Below are 16301 nucleotides of genomic sequence, written 5' to 3'. Positions count from 1 at the left end.
ATATCTAAAACCCTTTCCCCCAATAACATGTGCAGGGCCCCAAACATCAGCATGCACAAGCTCAAACATAAATTTCATACGAGTATTCAAAGGCTTGAAAGATTGTCTGTGACTTTTGGCCAAAACACATGTCTCACAAGAAAAGTCTTTAGGAATTGTAAAATTTGGAAACAAAAGCTGAAAATAACCATGGGAAGGGTGTCCTAGTCTTCTGTGCCACAGCCAAACCTCCTCTTTCGTGGATCCGCGAGCCAGCATTGCACTGCCATGTTGAGCTACCCCGTCCACGTAGTAAAGTCCTTGGCTCTCAGTGCCACGCCCAACGATCTTCCTCGTCCGAATATCCTGTAAAATACAACAATTCGGGTGCATCAGAAGTGTCCAATTAAGTTCTCTTGTGACATGGCTTACTGACATCAATCTTTGAGATAAGCTTGGCACAAATAAACAATTTGATAAACGAAGACTTGGAGAGATTTCTATAGTTCCAGCCCCTGCTACTTTAATTAGTTTCCCATTCGCAGTTCGAATATAAGTTTTAGTAACTTCAGTAAAGTCACTAAAATCCGTTCTCTCCGGAGTCATAGTATCCGTGACTCCACAATAAAAAATCCATCCCCTTTTATCATTTTTATCACTATATTGCACGTTAAATGCAGCGGAAATACTCATCAGAGGTGCAAAACGATTTTGAGTGTCAATTTGGTCAACATGTGGTCTATTTCGGATTTTAGGATATTTCTAGGTGACTTATCATAATACAATAAATCCAGGGACCTATTTTTTGGGAAGTGGGGTTGCTGAGTATATTTTTCACAAACTTGGGGTTCTAAATGCAATAATCTAGGAATATTAAAAATATTAGGGTTTGGTCCTTGACCAAACCCGTTACCTCCACTATTCACTCCGCTGCCCCAATTCTGTGACTCCGTCGCTCCTCCGGTTCTCGCTCACAAAATTCCCGACCCGAACTCAGCCGCCGCCGCCGCCACTGTTGGTTTCCAGGTGAGGGAGGGTGTTATTCGCCTGGGTTTCTCCTCCACTCGCCTCGCCCCTGTTTTGAATTGGGGCATTCTGTCGGTGACCCATCTCAGCGATTCCAACAGCGGCGAATCTTGCTTGAGTTCGTGCCTTATGCTTCTCATCCCACCATTCCGGGTAACCTACACGGAGAAAGCAAGTCTCTCTTGTGTGTTTGTTCTTCCCACAATGGGAACACCAAAGTTTGCTCTTGACCGGTTTTCCTCCGGATTGGTGTGTGGCTCCGGTAGGTGGCGGCGCTCCTCTGTTGTTCGGTCCTCCTTGGTTTGTTCGATCCCTCTGAGCCCCGAATCCATAGCCTATTTCCCCCGATGATGCATCGGCGCTCCCAACGCCAGTGGAGTCTCCGGTGGGTGGAGCGGATGCCGGTGGCATGATTTTCTGTCGAGCCGCCTCTTTCTTCACCCACCCGTAGGCTTCTTCGACTGAGGGGTATGGTTGTTGCTTAAGGATCTCCCGACGGACGTGGTCGTACTCTTGATTCAATCCAGTGAGAAATTTGATGAGTCGCTTCTCACTTGCGTGCTGCCGATACTGCCCGATCCCCTTATCACAACACGTTACGGGTTGCTTTTGAGTTCGATCAATGTTCACCCACAATCCGTGGATTCGACGGTAATACGTCTCAAGATCAAGATTTCCCTGTCTCATATAGATTATTTTGTCCTCTAGGTCGTAAATCAGATATGGATCTGCCTTGCTTTCGAACGTGATTGCAAGGTTATCCCACAAAGCCTTGGATGTTTGGTGGTGAGCGAAATCGGCGATAGTATCATTTTCGATGTTATCGACGATCCAAGAGAAGACTATCAGATCGGTTTCTTCCCAATCCCGATATCCTTTGCTGCCTGGTTCCGGCGGTTCGTCTTGGATATGTGAATATCCCCTCCTGCTTCCTATCGCGACTTTCATCAAGCGCGACCATAACGGGTAGTTCTTCCCGTTTAATTTGAACGCCACAATAACGTTCTTGTTTGTCCTCAATTTTGAGGATTCTACTGCTGGTTTCTCCTCTTCAGAGTCTGACATTTTAAGGTAAAGGTTTGGGTTCTGTTTCTGGGTTTATTATTCAAACTTAGCAGAATTAATGTAGAACAAGTTTATATACTTATTTTATAGTAATATTTTTTGTGTCCAAACTAAAATGGCACTCTTCTTTTTAATTTATCCTAAATAAAATGACACATTTTTTAAAACAAAAAATAAACTTTATCTCACGAATTAATGCACCTAATTATTTTCTTTAAGAAATTCATTTACAGCGATACAATTACAAGAGAATCTGGTTTAATTAAAAAGGAGCAGGTAGCCCAGTTAGTGAAGCCTCACGCCGTCACGCGACAAATAGCAGTTCCTCCGCCGCATCGCCACCCATCACGGCCACCGCTTCATCCACCAACCACTCCACTATTTCACATTCAATTTGGCCCACCGTATCCTCAAACCCATCCCAATTCTCCTTATACCAATCTTTGTCTATTAACGAATCAATATCTTCAAGGACCACACACTTAGCCGCCCGAAAACCTCCTATTTTCTTGTATAATTCCTCCACCAACCGAAAACCGCCGTCATCGCGTACATGATAAAAACTTTTCCTGACAAACCTCAATTGGCGAGTCAAATTCTCCGCTACGACTTCATCAACCAGCTCAAAAATCAGCTTTCTCTCCCACCGGCGGCTTAAACCGGCGCCGGCCTTGAGCTTGACAAGTTTTTGGATATAGTTCTCGTGCTCTGACCAAGCTGCCGGTGAGACGTTTGTGGGTGTCTGGATGCACGGCTTACTAGATAACTGTGTACTGCTTTTCCATGAAATAATAGTAGCATTTGATACCTGCGACTGCATTTATTTTTTCACCCACGCACAAAAAAAATATTTATGATGTTGCCAAACTCACAGGTAGAAAAATTTAATTGAGGGAAAGGGATATATTTTCCTGTGAATTCAATGATTTCAAAATCTAACTTCTCCAAAACTAAAACATTTGAACAAATGATTCAAAAATAAATACAAAATATACACTAGTACTCCATCTGTCCCATTAAAAATGCAACGTTTTTCTTTTTTGGTTGTCCCATTAAAAATGAAACGTTTCCTTAAATGGAAACAACTCTATCTCTACTTTTTCATCTCTCTTACTTTACTCTCTCTTCATTAACTCACAAAATAACACTACATAAAATCCCATGCCGATTCTCAAATGTTGCATTTTAAGTGGGACGGAGGGAGTATGCATTACAAATGTTGCACTATTATTAGGCATTTCTTGTATCAACGATAAATACAAATCAAAGAAAGTTGGAATTGAATACCTGTTTCTGAGGTAATTTTGCAGCTCCATTCCTGATTTTGACAAGAGTTCTGTTGCAATTCTTTTGTACTGCCAAATTTGATTTCTTTTTCTCCTTTGAACCAACAAAACCATCCTCTCTCGGCAGTTTCTTGCATTTTCCACTAGCTTTTTTACTCTCCTTGTGCTGCTGCCGTTCTTTTGTTATTGGGAATTTATTCACAACTTTTTCTGAATTTGTAGTAATTGATTGCTTGACCTCTCCTTCTCCATCTTCCGAAACAATCTTCGATTTTGTGTGGTAGGTGTTGGTGATGTCGAGCAGCCCCACCGATCTAATCCTCTTGTCGTCTTGATCAAGTCTTCTGCCGCCGTCGGAGGGAGAAAATGCATTCTCTTTGTTCATTTCGAGGGAGAGTCGGTGGCGCTTGACGTCGGACTTCCGGGACGAGGAGGATGTCCGCGGCGTGTCCGGCAAGGAGCGGGCGACGTCGATTTGGAGGAGAAGAGGCGATTTGGTGGTGATTGAAGGAGAGGTGCATTGTTGTTGTGGGAGTAAATCAAGGCCCATTAGCCTTGCTACTACGCTTGGTGTGTCACATTCTGACGCAATATAATATTCCTTGCTTTTTATTTTAATGCCCACCTGAAAATTAACATAATTACTCGTTTTATTAAATTTTCCACCAATTTAAACTACTACTACTACTACTTACTGGGAATTTCAAATCTTCTTCTTGCTTCAACTCCTCCAAGCTGTTTCTCGGCGCCTCTAATCCTGCATGAATAATTAAATGATTAACCTATACTCATATGTGAGTGTGTGTAAGAGAGAGAAATGAAACCTGTAGTTGTAGTGGGTTGTTGTTCTTGAATGAAAGGATAGGTGTTGGAGTGATTCCGGTGGTGGGCATGAAATAGATGCAAAACAGCATACATGCAGCCACCTGATGCCATTTTCTCTCTCTTGCCGCCGATCCAAGACACCCACTCTCTGCCCATATAGCGTACAATGCGGAGGTGCTTAGGGTGAAAAGGACGGGAGCGGTGAGTGAAAGCTTCAAAAAGCTGCTCTTAGGTGAGAAGAAATTGGGAGAAAAGGAAGCTGCAATTTGTGTTTGTTTGTGTGTGAATGTGATTTTGTTTATATTATCGCGAGCAGGCGGCCAGAGCTGAGAGAACCTTCTCACCCTTTCTCAGATCGTACAAAATAAAGATGACCAATCAAACGTACAAATTTAAGGTGATTATTGGGAATATTATGTGCCAGGTTTACTCTTTTATGTTTTTAAGATACTCCAATTTTGTATATAATGGACTAATAAATACTTCTTCCAGTCCATATTAAAAGTCCAACTTATCATTTGAGTCTGATAAACAACTAGAACTCTCATTTCACTGCTACAATTAATTTTTGTAAATGATTTTTCATTACGTTTTATAAAATTAGAGTACACATTCACTAACTTTTCTCTACTACTTGAAGTCAAATAATTTGTTAAAATCCACGTCCATAAAAAATGGAACTTCTAATGGGAACGGGAAGGAGTAAATCATTTTCAAAAGATCTACTAGTATTCAAACTAGTTCATGCTATCACCAATATCCAAATAAAATGAAATTACGACTTTCACTTCGATTTTATTATTATTGACACGTCGACCAATAATTTTTTCAAATGAGATTCTTTTAGTCTCTCAATTTAGTCACTTAAACCTAACTAATTCGTTGGCATATCACTGATAATGAACAGGCCATAAATATTGTCCTACTGAGTTACCCTCTGCACTCGACAATTTATTTATTACAGTGATTGACACCTTCAAGAGTGATCAAATTTGAATTTGTGTTAGTATTTTTCAGCATTGTTATTTTATCCCCACCTCATTTTTCTGCAGATTATTTTATAGTGTGCAGATCATTTATGAATAAATTAATGATAGAGAATCCCGGGACTTTAATTTAGTCACTTGTACCTACTATAAATTTATTGTATTAGGTACGTCGTAAAGCATCATTTTAAAATAAAAATAAAAATACATTATATAATCATCATTTTAAAATAAAAATAAAAATACATTATATACACGTGTTCAGGAAATCTTCGCAATGGATGTAATTAGTATGTTTTTGTTAACATTGCTAGATAATATTAAAAATATTCCAAAGATAAGACTTATTATAAAATCTTTTGTAAGGATTCCGCGCACTAGATTTATACCACTAACGAGGAAAAGCAAAATTCATCAATATTCAGGCGAAAATATAGTATAAGTCGATGGTGATTGGTGCAAGATGGAAATCGAAAATATTAGCACAATAGAATAGAACTGACATAAAAAGATCTCTTGCACATGATTCAGGCAATGAAAGACGGGACGGCATATATATCTAAAAAAGAAAAAGAAAAAAAATATTAAGGGATGAACATGAACATATTATTGGTATATATATTAATATGATGAATTGATTATATTCCAACTATTATTTTTATTTTACTTAACCTTTTTTGTATTATTATTGGAGTAAAGGCCAAAATTAGTCCTGAACATACCTATTTTATGATTTTGGTCGTATACTTTATCTTTTGAATTTTTGTATCCTGAACATTTCAACTCGGATCACAATTGGTTCTACACTAACAATTTCGTCAATTTTTAAATGATTTTAACCCGATTTTGACCGATTGTTAAACGGTTTTAACCCAAATCGGTCAAAATTGGGTTAAAACCGTTGAAACCATCAAAATCGGTCAAAATCAAGTTTAAACCGTTGAAAAATTGACGAAATTGTTAGTGTAAGACCAATTGTGATCCGAGTTGAAATGTTCAGGATGCAAAAATTCAAAAGATAAAGTATAGGACCAAAATCATAAAATAGGCATATGTTCAGGATCAATTTTGGCCTTTACTCTTACTCCCTCCGTCCCAAGATAAGTGACTTGTATTCCTTTTTGGGGTGTCCCACTATAAGTGACCTATTTCCATTTTTAGCAAAAAGTCATCTCTCTTACTTTATTCTCCACCTACTTTATTCTCTTTTCTCTCCTCTACTTTTCTCTCTTTCATACTTTACTCTCTCCACTTTAACTTATTTAAATACCATTCCTTAAATTTCGTGCCCAAAAGAAGTAGGTCACTTATCTTGGGACGGAGGGAGTATTATTGAGGAAATGTAAATGTCTTTTTTTTTTTAATTTTCCACGACTTATTATAGATATTGTTGGGTTGGCTTAATAAATGTCGATGACACTTAATGAGAACGAAAATCCTTTATTGGAGGACAAAATCTAAATAATCTAGGGTTTCATTAAGTTGTTTTTGTAGATATTTGATTTTCAAATTGATTAGAATAAGTAGATGGAAAGTGTTGACCAATAATAAGGACTTAGATTTGCTTTCCTTTTATAAATTAGACTCTTTTTAACCTTACTTTTCCTTATCTTCTAGTAGAGTAATATTTTCGTTGCTTATACAAAGGGCATGTTGAATGAAATTGATAAATATCTTTGATTCATAGTAATATTTTGTGAGTTTTATTCTCTCTTCCAATTGTCTCTTCATTTGTCTGACTTATCAAACAAATATTCTCACTCATTTGTCGTGTCATTCTAGCAGTCCACGTACGTTCTTGAATTCGCTCAATTTGAGTTAACATCAATCCGCTCTAAACATGAGAATTAGAGTTGCTCGACTTGTCGTTGGGGTTTGATATATGGTTCTTGCATATGGTTTATGAGACCGAGGTTTACTTCAAAAAATAAGATCATCTAATTACTTTCAAGTCTTCCGCAATATTCATTAATTAATTTGTCGTCAAATCATAAACACATCGACGAGAATCATATCAAAATATGGACTAAAAATAAAAAAATTCCTAAATCCAACAAATTTTGACGCGTATCTCATTTTTTATAAAACAGAATGCATAATAATCACAAGAAATATCCGCAATTATAAGTCATGCTAGAACTATTTTTTGTTACTCCTACTATGTAGGCTTGCATTTCAAATCACATAAAAGTTCAGAGAGGTAGGATGTGGACAGGCGAAGAATCGAAGATCAATTTAATTGGAGAATAAATGGTATGCGGAATGGGATGGTGCCTGAATTAATTGTTGAAATGAAAACTAAAATAACGTGATGCCTATGCTGGGCGGATTCCCGACAGTGGTACGTAGCCCTATTCATTAATTCTTATATGGAAGATTCAATTTTACTCATATGTACTAGTATATTTTATCTTTATATTGTTTGATTTTTGGTGAATAATCCTCTATTTTCATTTTCATCTAACCACGTAACTCATTTTTAATTAATACAGTACATAGCTAAAATTGAAACCAAAATTATACTCCATCCGTCCGCGAATAGGAGTCCCGGTTGAGTTGGGTGCGGGTTTTAAGAAAAGTTTGAGTGTAATAATTAAAGTGTGTGATAGTGGAATGTGGGACCCAATTATATTATTATTTGCTTTATTCTTTGGAATAATGAAATCTAACATTAAGAGAGAGAGTGAGAAATTGCAATCAAAGTGGATTAAAATTAATTGCAGCTTCTAAATTAAGGGAACAATGGGGTCATTTTTTATACTCCCAAGATAAAATGTCTAACCGGGACTCCTAATGGCGGACGAATGAAAATGGCCAACCGGGACTCCTATTCGTGGACGGAGGGAGTAAAAGTTTAGTTATAAATAAATAAAGTAATTCCTACAATTGGCAATACGACGGAGGAGAAAATGATGTATATCGTGTTAATCATCTCCACGATTTATCACCTATAATGCGAACATATGTATTGTAATATAACCCAGGATAAATTAACTGAATTTTGACAATCAAGATTTGGGATTGGTTGTATGTTATCGTTATAAAGGTATGACGACATTAGCTCTACGAATAATATTGTTTTGTGTCCCCATGCAGGATCAATATACTATAAATGTGTTAAGAAATATACTCTCTTTGTCCACTATTTAAAGAACCATTTTGCCATTTTGAGTTGTCCACGATTTATAGAATTGTTTACTTTATTTCACTAGTATGCAGACTTCACATTCTACCAACTTTATACATTCACAATCCAATATAAAACTAGTAGTACTTCTCTTTTAAATGGATCCCAAATTTTATTCACTTACTTTTCTTCACAAAATCAATCAATTTCTTAAATCTCATACCGAGTCAAAATAGTTCTTTAAATGGTGGACTAAGAGATTCAAAAATGAAGTACTCGATTATCATAAACTAGAAAATTTTAAGCATATATGTTAGGTCAAAGCTACATATTACGAGGGATGTCTATCAATTAATATCTAGTGTGGACAGCTATGCTAATAAGTATGTTATACTCATGTCCCTTGCTTCCTGGTTTGGGGCGTTTGTCTGATTGCACCTAACATAAGTCACTACTCAGGGACCACTGTTGCATTTTAATTTTTTTAATACTTTGGACTAGGAACCCCAAATTTATTTTGAAATACTTTTGGAATTTGGGACTTTGAATTTAATATTTATGCCTATGGGGAATGGATTGCATGTCCCGTGTGTATTTACGCAAGTGACATTTTTTTTACTTTGTATATTGTAGGGTAAGTAATGATGAGAATTAAATCTGACCACAGAATTTGATTTTTTGGATAACCACATTTAGCTTAAGCCCACTCCAAATACATGTTATTCCACACAATTAATGAAAGCTTAGCTTTTTGGATAGGGCCGTGCTGCCCTAGTCCTTGCACAATAGGCCCATTTTAGCTTTTTGGATAGGGCCGTGTGTGTTTTCCCATTTTCTATATTTCAGGCTTAAGTGCTTAACCAATACCCCCACAGTCCTTAAAAAAAAATAAACTAATTTTATTATTTTGAATCGTCCTTCAAAATTGGACTAAGTTTAAAATTCGAGGCATTTACAAGTTTGTCTATTTTTTTAAAGATGAAGAAAGTATTTCATACATTTTGGTGAATGTATCAATATAGATAAATAAAAGTTTTTTCATAGTAAATAATGTATTGCAGTCGCATAACATCACATCATAAGGAAAACTGAAGAAACAGGTACAACAATGTAATTACCGTACTAATTAAATTAAGCTGTTGAAGTTTCAAACAATGCAAAACAAAATAAAATATACCGATTTTCTTGGTCTTTTTTTTTTCTTTATTTTAGAAAGGTAAGAACTCCAGTAATGTAAAAGGCCAGCCCAAGTTTAGTGAGTTAGCCCTAGTATATGAGGGAGCTAATAAATGACTAATTATTAATTAGATTTATTTGTTAAGAAGAGGTAATTATCTAGATTTAATAAATACTAGTAAGTGGGTAGTGATTAATAGTATCAAGAGACAATATTCCTGCAGGGAGTTGGTAGGCCAATAAATAATTCAGTCGTCACCGCCTCCGACCTCTCTTTGCTTCTACTGCAACTCCCAATTTCTCTATGCATTTCTGATGTCTGATTTTTCTTCAATCCAATCTGCACACAATCATTTAGTCTTGCTTTTATCCTATATATATCTTGGATAATTGAATGACTCAAATATTATGATAATCTATAGATGGAGTACTGATTTTGAATTGAAGACGTCTAAGTACATACTCCCTCCTTCCGCCATTAAACATCTCAATTTGATCTAACACTAGTTTTAAAATATGTAATAGAAAGTGAATTAAAAAAATAAGTAGAATCTGAGTTCTATTTTTATTTTTTTTAAATAAAATATGAGGAAATGAGTTAGTGGAATGCAAGTATGACAAATAATTGCAGACGGACTGAAAATGTAACTACTGACAAATAATGGCGGACGGAGGGAGAATATAGTATACTTAATGCAACTTCAAAAAACAAAAGTGAAAGAATGTAGATGATTAAACACATTTTAATTACCTTTTGCCTGAGCTTTTGGTTCTCGTCTAATAAAAACTTCTCCTGAAATCAATATAGGAATGATAAAGCATAAATGAATCATCAATGAAAAGCAAGAGTAGAAAAAAAAACAGGCAAGAGTTATCACACCTTTGATATCAACTTTTCTGTTTCCTCATTGTATAATTGAACCTGCATGGAACATATATATAGTTAAAAAAAATATGAACATATCACAAAAATATTGAACATTACATACACATATAGAGATGTCGCTACCTTTCTGGCCCTTATGCTATTAATGCTTCTTTCGAGCCGGTTCTCGATTTGTTCGAGTTCATCCATGGAGCACGACCCAAGATTATGTCCTAAAAGATTCCTGGTGTCGTAACCACACAATTTCTAAGACACAATGGATTAGCCGAAATTATTTTTATCTTTCTAAAGAAGAGAAGCTACCGTTTGGAATTCTCGAGTAGCTCTATCTTCTTCGACATGAATACTGCTTCGTGCTTTAAGCGCTGCGGTAAGATCAAGCCAGAAAACAATGGTTATTTTTTTAATAAATGAAAGCTCACATAAATCGAGTCAATATATCAAGATATTCAATTGGCGAATGTAAAGATAAAACAAGAGAGCAAATACATCATATTTTGGGCTTGAAGTGAAATTTTGTCCCACTTCTGGCTGAACTCATAAGCTACTTATAAAAACTATTGAAAAATATTTGGCCAAATAAATCCCAAAAGAAACTTGAGTATAAGGTAAAAATAAGCTCCTACAGGTTATAAGGTCTCAAATAAATAAGTGTATCTATCTCAACTTATATTGTCATAATCTTATAAACGACTACTATTTTGTATGTATGAAAGATTGAAAGGTACTCCATAATGGATTGTTATTTTCGAGTTCAATTTTCTCTTTCCAACAAAATATAATTATCTTTCTAATTCACAATACAATTTTGACAACTTAGAAGCTCTTCAGATATGGAATCCTAGCTTATAACTGAACCATCAAATAAACTGGTAAAACTTAAAATAAGCTTAGCCAAACACTCACCCCTGAGTCTTAATTCACAACTAAGAAGTTTTGTTCCTATACTATAGGCAAAATGGACCAATTCATGAGAAACTTTGTGGCTGTAGTAATTGACAACTATCAATATGATTCATGGAATGTACTGTAACAATTATTAATGTTGTGCATTTATTAACGTAAATGGTACTTTTATATTTCCACAAGATCCTAATATGTATTGGTCAGTGCATTTGATCTACCTAACTCACAATATTTTTTGGCTTGTAGTTGTATCATTGTATATTATATAAGCGTAATCCTATCACATTTACATTATTACTTTCACTAAGATCCTTAGAAGCTACAAACATTATTATTAGTTTATTTATTAAGTTACACCTTAAACCAGTATGTGGAAAATCATAATTCAAATTTATATGACCAGTCACTGCTATACATAGGATTTAGTTAATGTTCAATAATTCACCTGCATAGCTGAGGATGGTTAAATTATTGACTTTTAAGATTATAGTATTACATTAGTTATTGTCGCGCGGGTACTAGACTCTTAGCTTTACATTCTTAATTAGAAACTTTTCGATATACTAAATACTAATGCCCTTTTTACAATTCAAATGATATTCCTATTTTAATTTTATTCCTTCGTTTATTTTCTTATTTCTACTTATTTTAGATTTTAATAAATTATAGGGTCCATTTCTGCCATTTCCATCAGTCCCCCATTTAGTGTTCAATTTCAGTTTTAGTTTTACGAGTAAATAGGTATCACATTCTACTAACTCGTTCCATTCACATTTTATTATTAAACATTATACAAAGATGAGACAAATACTTCACTAATTTATTCAATCCACTTTATTTTACATTTCTTAAAACCAATGCCGTAAAACAAATGGACACTTAATGGGAATAGGAGGAAGCACTACACTTATAATACTACTACTCCATCCGTCCCAACTAAGTTGAGACAAAACTTCCGGACACGAAGATTAAGAAAATGTGTTGAAAGTAGGAGAGATATAGAGCGAGTAAAGTAGATGATGGAATAAAGTAAGAGTGATTGGATATTTTGTTTTCTGTAAATAAGGAAATGACTCAACTTGGTTGGGACATCCCAAAGAAGAATACGACTTAACTTAGTTGGGATGGAGGGAGTACTATATTGCAATTCAATAGCCTCTCAATTATAGTATAATTTTTAAATTTCATAATCAAAGTAAAATTTTGAATTTTCTATAATTAGAAACAAAACTTATTTTAAACACTACACAACAGACTCACAACACTATATAAAAAACACACACTAGCTACACACTCTTTAATAAAATACTAAAAAATTATAGTTGTATAATTTTCAGGGAGGAATTAGCAATTCTGATCTAACATGGACGTACGTAATATTGCTTCCAAAATTAGTAGCTAAGTTAGAATGCAGCATAAATACAAGTTGTGATATCTAAAGCCAGACCTTAAAAGTAAGTAATTTCAATATTGTTTTGGGGGAAGTGAGGCCAAACCTGCATGTTCTGTTCCAGTTCCACGCCTGAAATACGATCTTTTGTAACTTCCAAATATTTCTCAATTGATTTCTGCATGCTGAATAATGCATGAATATGAGTAGCTATATACCGATTCAGAGCATTACAAACACACACAATTTTAAAAGTTAAATTAAATAAATGAAAGATATACCAGAAGCTGCTTAGTTGTGTTTTTTAATCACCGTGCAACAAATTTATTTGTCTTGAAATTCCTAGCTAAATATATTACTTCCATCAAATTGTAATTTGCTTACAATATTCATTCCACCAACTACAAATACGTCCATTACACACACACAAACCATAAAATCTCGGCTAAACTTTAATCTCACTCTTCAAATAAATCTAAGATGCTGAAAGTTATTTGAAAGCCTATTGCATTTATTATGTTATTACTAATTATCTAACAATGAATACATGCGTATAACATCTATTAAAAAGCAGCAATCAATGACCATCAACAAACAAATATTAATTGTGGGTGGCTTCAAAAATTATAAAAATAATTGTACTGTTGTTCACTTCTTAATTTAAGATGAAGACTTCTCGAAATCCATAATAATTTCCTTAATTAAAAAAGCCAGTATATGAGTAAGGAGAGACATATATTGTCGTATTTCATATATAGGGAACCAGAACAAATAATTAAATGCTAAGCATGCATGAAATTCTTTCTTTTCTTCTCAAAATTACAAGTATATAACTTTTTAGGTTGACTTATACACATTATTTTTTATAACCAACTCTTCACAATACTTCTTGTAGAAGACTAGGAAACTTTAATTTAAAGGAGCTAGCATATCAAACACAAGCAGATTGTGGAGAAGTAGTAAGTAATGCATATATATATGAATGCAAAATATGGTCATCTATACAAAGAAACTTTATTCTACAAATCTTATCTAAGCATCATCTGTGAGCACCGCTCTCATTTAATCTACATTAGCATGATCATTTTGTTTTATACATATTTTTTATATTATACTGCGTCAAAAATTGTTATTGACATCGTTTATTTTACAAATTACTTAAAAACAATCAACACTAAATATGAATTAAGTGAAAAATGTTCTAAAATGATTTTTACATAAGATATGTTAGCATACATTTTGTCAGAGACACATAAATATATAGAAGTGATTTGGTTCAAAAGAAATCCAAGTTTTCATATCCTACTGGCTAATGTAATTCTAATTTTTGTGGATCAGAATATATATAAATGTACAATGTGAGATACACAAACATGCATCGAGGGCAACAAAGGTATTAGGGTTCTCATCCATTTGTTTTAAAGGTCTCTTTTGGTATTGTTATTCCCTATTTCATTGACGTAATTTTTTGTCTAATTTCATGATTCTTATCAAGCATATCTTAATAATCATTTTTTATACTACTATGGTTCATATTCTACCAAAAATTATATTCTCAATAACTATTTATCGTCAAAGACCTAAAGTAAAATCAGAATTCTTGAATAAATCAAGTGATGGATCGATGCATAGCACAGCCAAACAGGCCCCCCTCTGACATAACAAAACCCTGGGATAAAAATTTATTGCAACAAGAATTAAGCAATTCGTACAACACTTTTTTTCTTCTTCAAACATCATCAAGGACAATAGCATAGTAAAGTAAAAAAATTGAAAGAAATGAAAAAAAAAGTGAGTAGAATAAACATACTTGGAGCTGGAGAATTCATAGAGCCTTCCTTTAGAAGAGAAGATGATCAAAGCAACATCGGCGTCGCAGAGAACAGAGAGCTCATACGCCTTCTTCAACAGCCCATTTCGACGCTTTGAGAAGGTCACCTGCCTGCTTGATGCATTCTCAATTCGTTTCATTTGCACCTTCCCCCTCACCATTATTTCTAATTATTTATTTAATTAATTATTCAGCAAACACTCTTGAAATAGACACAAAACTCTACCAATTTTTATAAAGGAATTCGAGAGAGTGATAAGTGGAAAGTGTAAACACACACATCCCACTCTACAAACCCTAGAAATTAAAAGTACTTATGTAAATACTCCCATTAAAGCAAGAGAAGAAGCTATTGCCTCCCTATCTATAAACTCTCTTTCTCTCTCTCTCTCTCTCTCTCTACCTAGGAAAGGATCTTGATAATTATCGACATGGTCCAAGAAAAAATCATAGATAAGAGAAAGCTGAAAATCGAATGTTAGTGTGTGAATGTGATAATATTATTTCACCAAGAACATAATAAGCAGATACGAATTAGCTGAAAATGGTATACAGAAAAGGGAATGAGAAGTTACACTGAAATTAGCATCACAAAAACAGCAAGGATCTTATATTTTCTTCTACTACCCAAAAGTCTTGTGCCAATTGACAAAGAAATCTCTTTATTTTGAGACCACAGAAACCATTTATTTCCGTATTCATCCATAAATCTGTTATTCTCCTTGTCTCTTTTTCTCTCCCTCTCAAGTCTTACCCACAAAAAAAGGAAATGCCCACACAAATTAAAAATGGATTCGTTTTGTTTCTAGCAACCGATAAAGAATGGTGAACAAGGAAAAAAGTTAGTAGTGGTACTACTCTTACTTTTACAGCTATTAAATACTGCAGTACTAAAAATTTACGCAAATTAGAAAAAGTTTTAGATTATAATATTAATAAAGAAATGGGAATCATGTCATCATCGTACTATGATTTAGTAATAGTCATTAAATAGGCTGCAAATAGGTTCACAGCCATCTATGGAAATTGCAGCTCGTAAATGTGTTCTCACTTTCTTTTGGCTCCACTATATTTTAATCGTACTCCATCTTACAGTAGCCTTATTTATTTATGTACTATTAGTGAATTACCGGTAATGATTTAAACGTGAAGAGGAACGAAATGGAATTAATGAAACTTCATTAAACGAATTATGTACTTATCAAATTTATCGTTTAAACAATTATAAGTTGAGAAAAATTATTCATGTAGAGATGAATTTAATGATATGTGACATTTAGTCATTTTTGTTTGAATACTCCAATTATGTCCTTTGAGTGAGAATCTTTGATGTAGTTCAAGCTGATCATGATTCTACAAAGCCCAAAATGTTAACGTTATAATAACTAAATTATTTACCACAATAAACATCATATTAATGGAGAAAAAATTCTCTAATCTAGGCATACCAAGGTGGATGGTGATGTGGTGTGTCATCAATGGCGGACCTAAAGAGGGTCATGGGGGACCCATGGAACCCCCAACCATTTTACTAATGACTATGTATTATCTATATTAACAACTATCTTAAATAGTTCAATAGCCCAGTTGGCTTTTTACCAGCCCTGGCAAGTGATTGCCCAGAGATCAATTCCCATCAGAACCAACCCCCCTGATTTAAGGTTTTAGCCTTTTTTACTGATTCTTCCTATTATTTTTATTTTCCCTTATTTTTCTTATTTACTTTTTCTTATGTTTCTTATTTACAATAGATCTTATAAAAATTATACTTTAATATATGCCTTTTAGAATCTTATTCTCGCTATAAGAGCAATTACT

General features: G+C 34.4%; 3 protein-coding genes across 4 annotated transcripts; all 3 read right to left on the bottom strand.

Annotated features, from left to right (window-relative positions):
* Positions 1-972: 972 nt before the first annotated feature.
* Positions 973-2070, bottom strand: LOC148926676 (uncharacterized). Its single transcript, XM_089059212.1, has one exon. The coding sequence runs from the start codon at positions 2068-2070 to the stop codon at positions 973-975; it is 1098 nt and encodes a 365-aa protein (XP_088915338.1).
* A 116-nt stretch (positions 2071-2186) lies between these two features.
* LOC125187041 (uncharacterized) lies at positions 2187-4430 on the bottom strand. Its single transcript, XM_048083551.2, has 4 exons — positions 4181-4430; positions 4052-4113; positions 3358-3981; positions 2187-2884 (listed from the first exon to the last, which is right to left on the bottom strand). Exons 1-4 carry the CDS (start codon positions 4335-4337, stop codon positions 2375-2377), a joined length of 1353 nt encoding a protein of 450 aa, XP_047939508.1. The 5' UTR covers positions 4338-4430; the 3' UTR covers positions 2187-2374.
* Positions 4431-9313: 4883 nt separating this feature from the next.
* LOC125187042 (MADS-box protein SOC1-like) lies at positions 9314-15239 on the bottom strand. 2 transcript variants are annotated; one of them, XM_048083553.2, is made up of 8 exons: positions 15059-15239; positions 14463-14649; positions 12759-12837; positions 10660-10721; positions 10480-10579; positions 10351-10392; positions 10222-10263; positions 9314-9810 (listed from the first exon to the last, which is right to left on the bottom strand). In XM_048083553.2, the coding sequence occupies exons 2-8, from the start codon at positions 14642-14644 to the stop codon at positions 9673-9675; spliced, it is 645 nt and encodes a 214-aa protein (XP_047939510.1). In that variant the 5' UTR covers positions 14645-14649; positions 15059-15239; the 3' UTR covers positions 9314-9672. The 2 variants fall into 2 exon arrangements, with proteins under 2 accessions (XP_047939510.1, XP_047939509.1); XM_048083552.2 differs by having other exon boundaries at positions 14463-15238.
* Positions 15240-16301: the final 1062 nt, after the last annotated feature.

The sequence above is a fragment of the Salvia hispanica genome, chromosome 5 (assembly GCF_029641045.1).
Source record: "Salvia hispanica isolate PSC_SH4W2 chromosome 5, Shi_PSC_v1, whole genome shotgun sequence".
Lineage (NCBI taxonomy): Eukaryota > Viridiplantae > Streptophyta > Magnoliopsida > Lamiales > Lamiaceae > Salvia > Salvia hispanica.
The sequence above is the reverse complement of the archived record's forward strand: the minus strand, read 5'-3'. Positions and strand labels throughout refer to the sequence as shown.

Bases quoted from the DNA above. Each gene is read 5' to 3' on its own strand.
- LOC148926676 (XM_089059212.1), bottom strand. From the start codon at position 2,070: ATGTCAGACTCTGAAGAGGAGAAACCAGCAGTAGAATCCTCAAAATTG.
- LOC125187041 (XM_048083551.2), bottom strand. From the start codon at position 4,337: ATGGGCAGAGAGTGGGTGTCTTGGATCGGCGGCAAGAGAGAGAAAATG. The intron at 4,114-4,180 runs GTTTCATTTCTC...TTATTCATGCAG, and splicing joins ACAACCCACTACAACTACAG to GATTAGAGGCGCCGAGAAAC. The intron at 2,885-3,357 runs GTATTCAATTCC...AAATAAATGCAG, and splicing joins CAAAATTACCTCAGAAACAG to TCGCAGGTATCAAATGCTAC.
- LOC125187042 (XM_048083553.2), bottom strand. From the start codon at position 14,644: ATGGTGAGGGGGAAGGTGCAAATGAAACGAATTGAGAATGCATCAAGC. The intron at 10,264-10,350 runs GTGTGATAACTC...TATTGATTTCAG, and splicing joins CAGAAAAGTTGATATCAAAG to GAGAAGTTTTTATTAGACGA. The intron at 9,811-10,221 runs GTAATTAAAATG...GATTGTGTGCAG, and splicing joins ACCAAAAGCTCAGGCAAAAG to ATTGGATTGAAGAAAAATCA.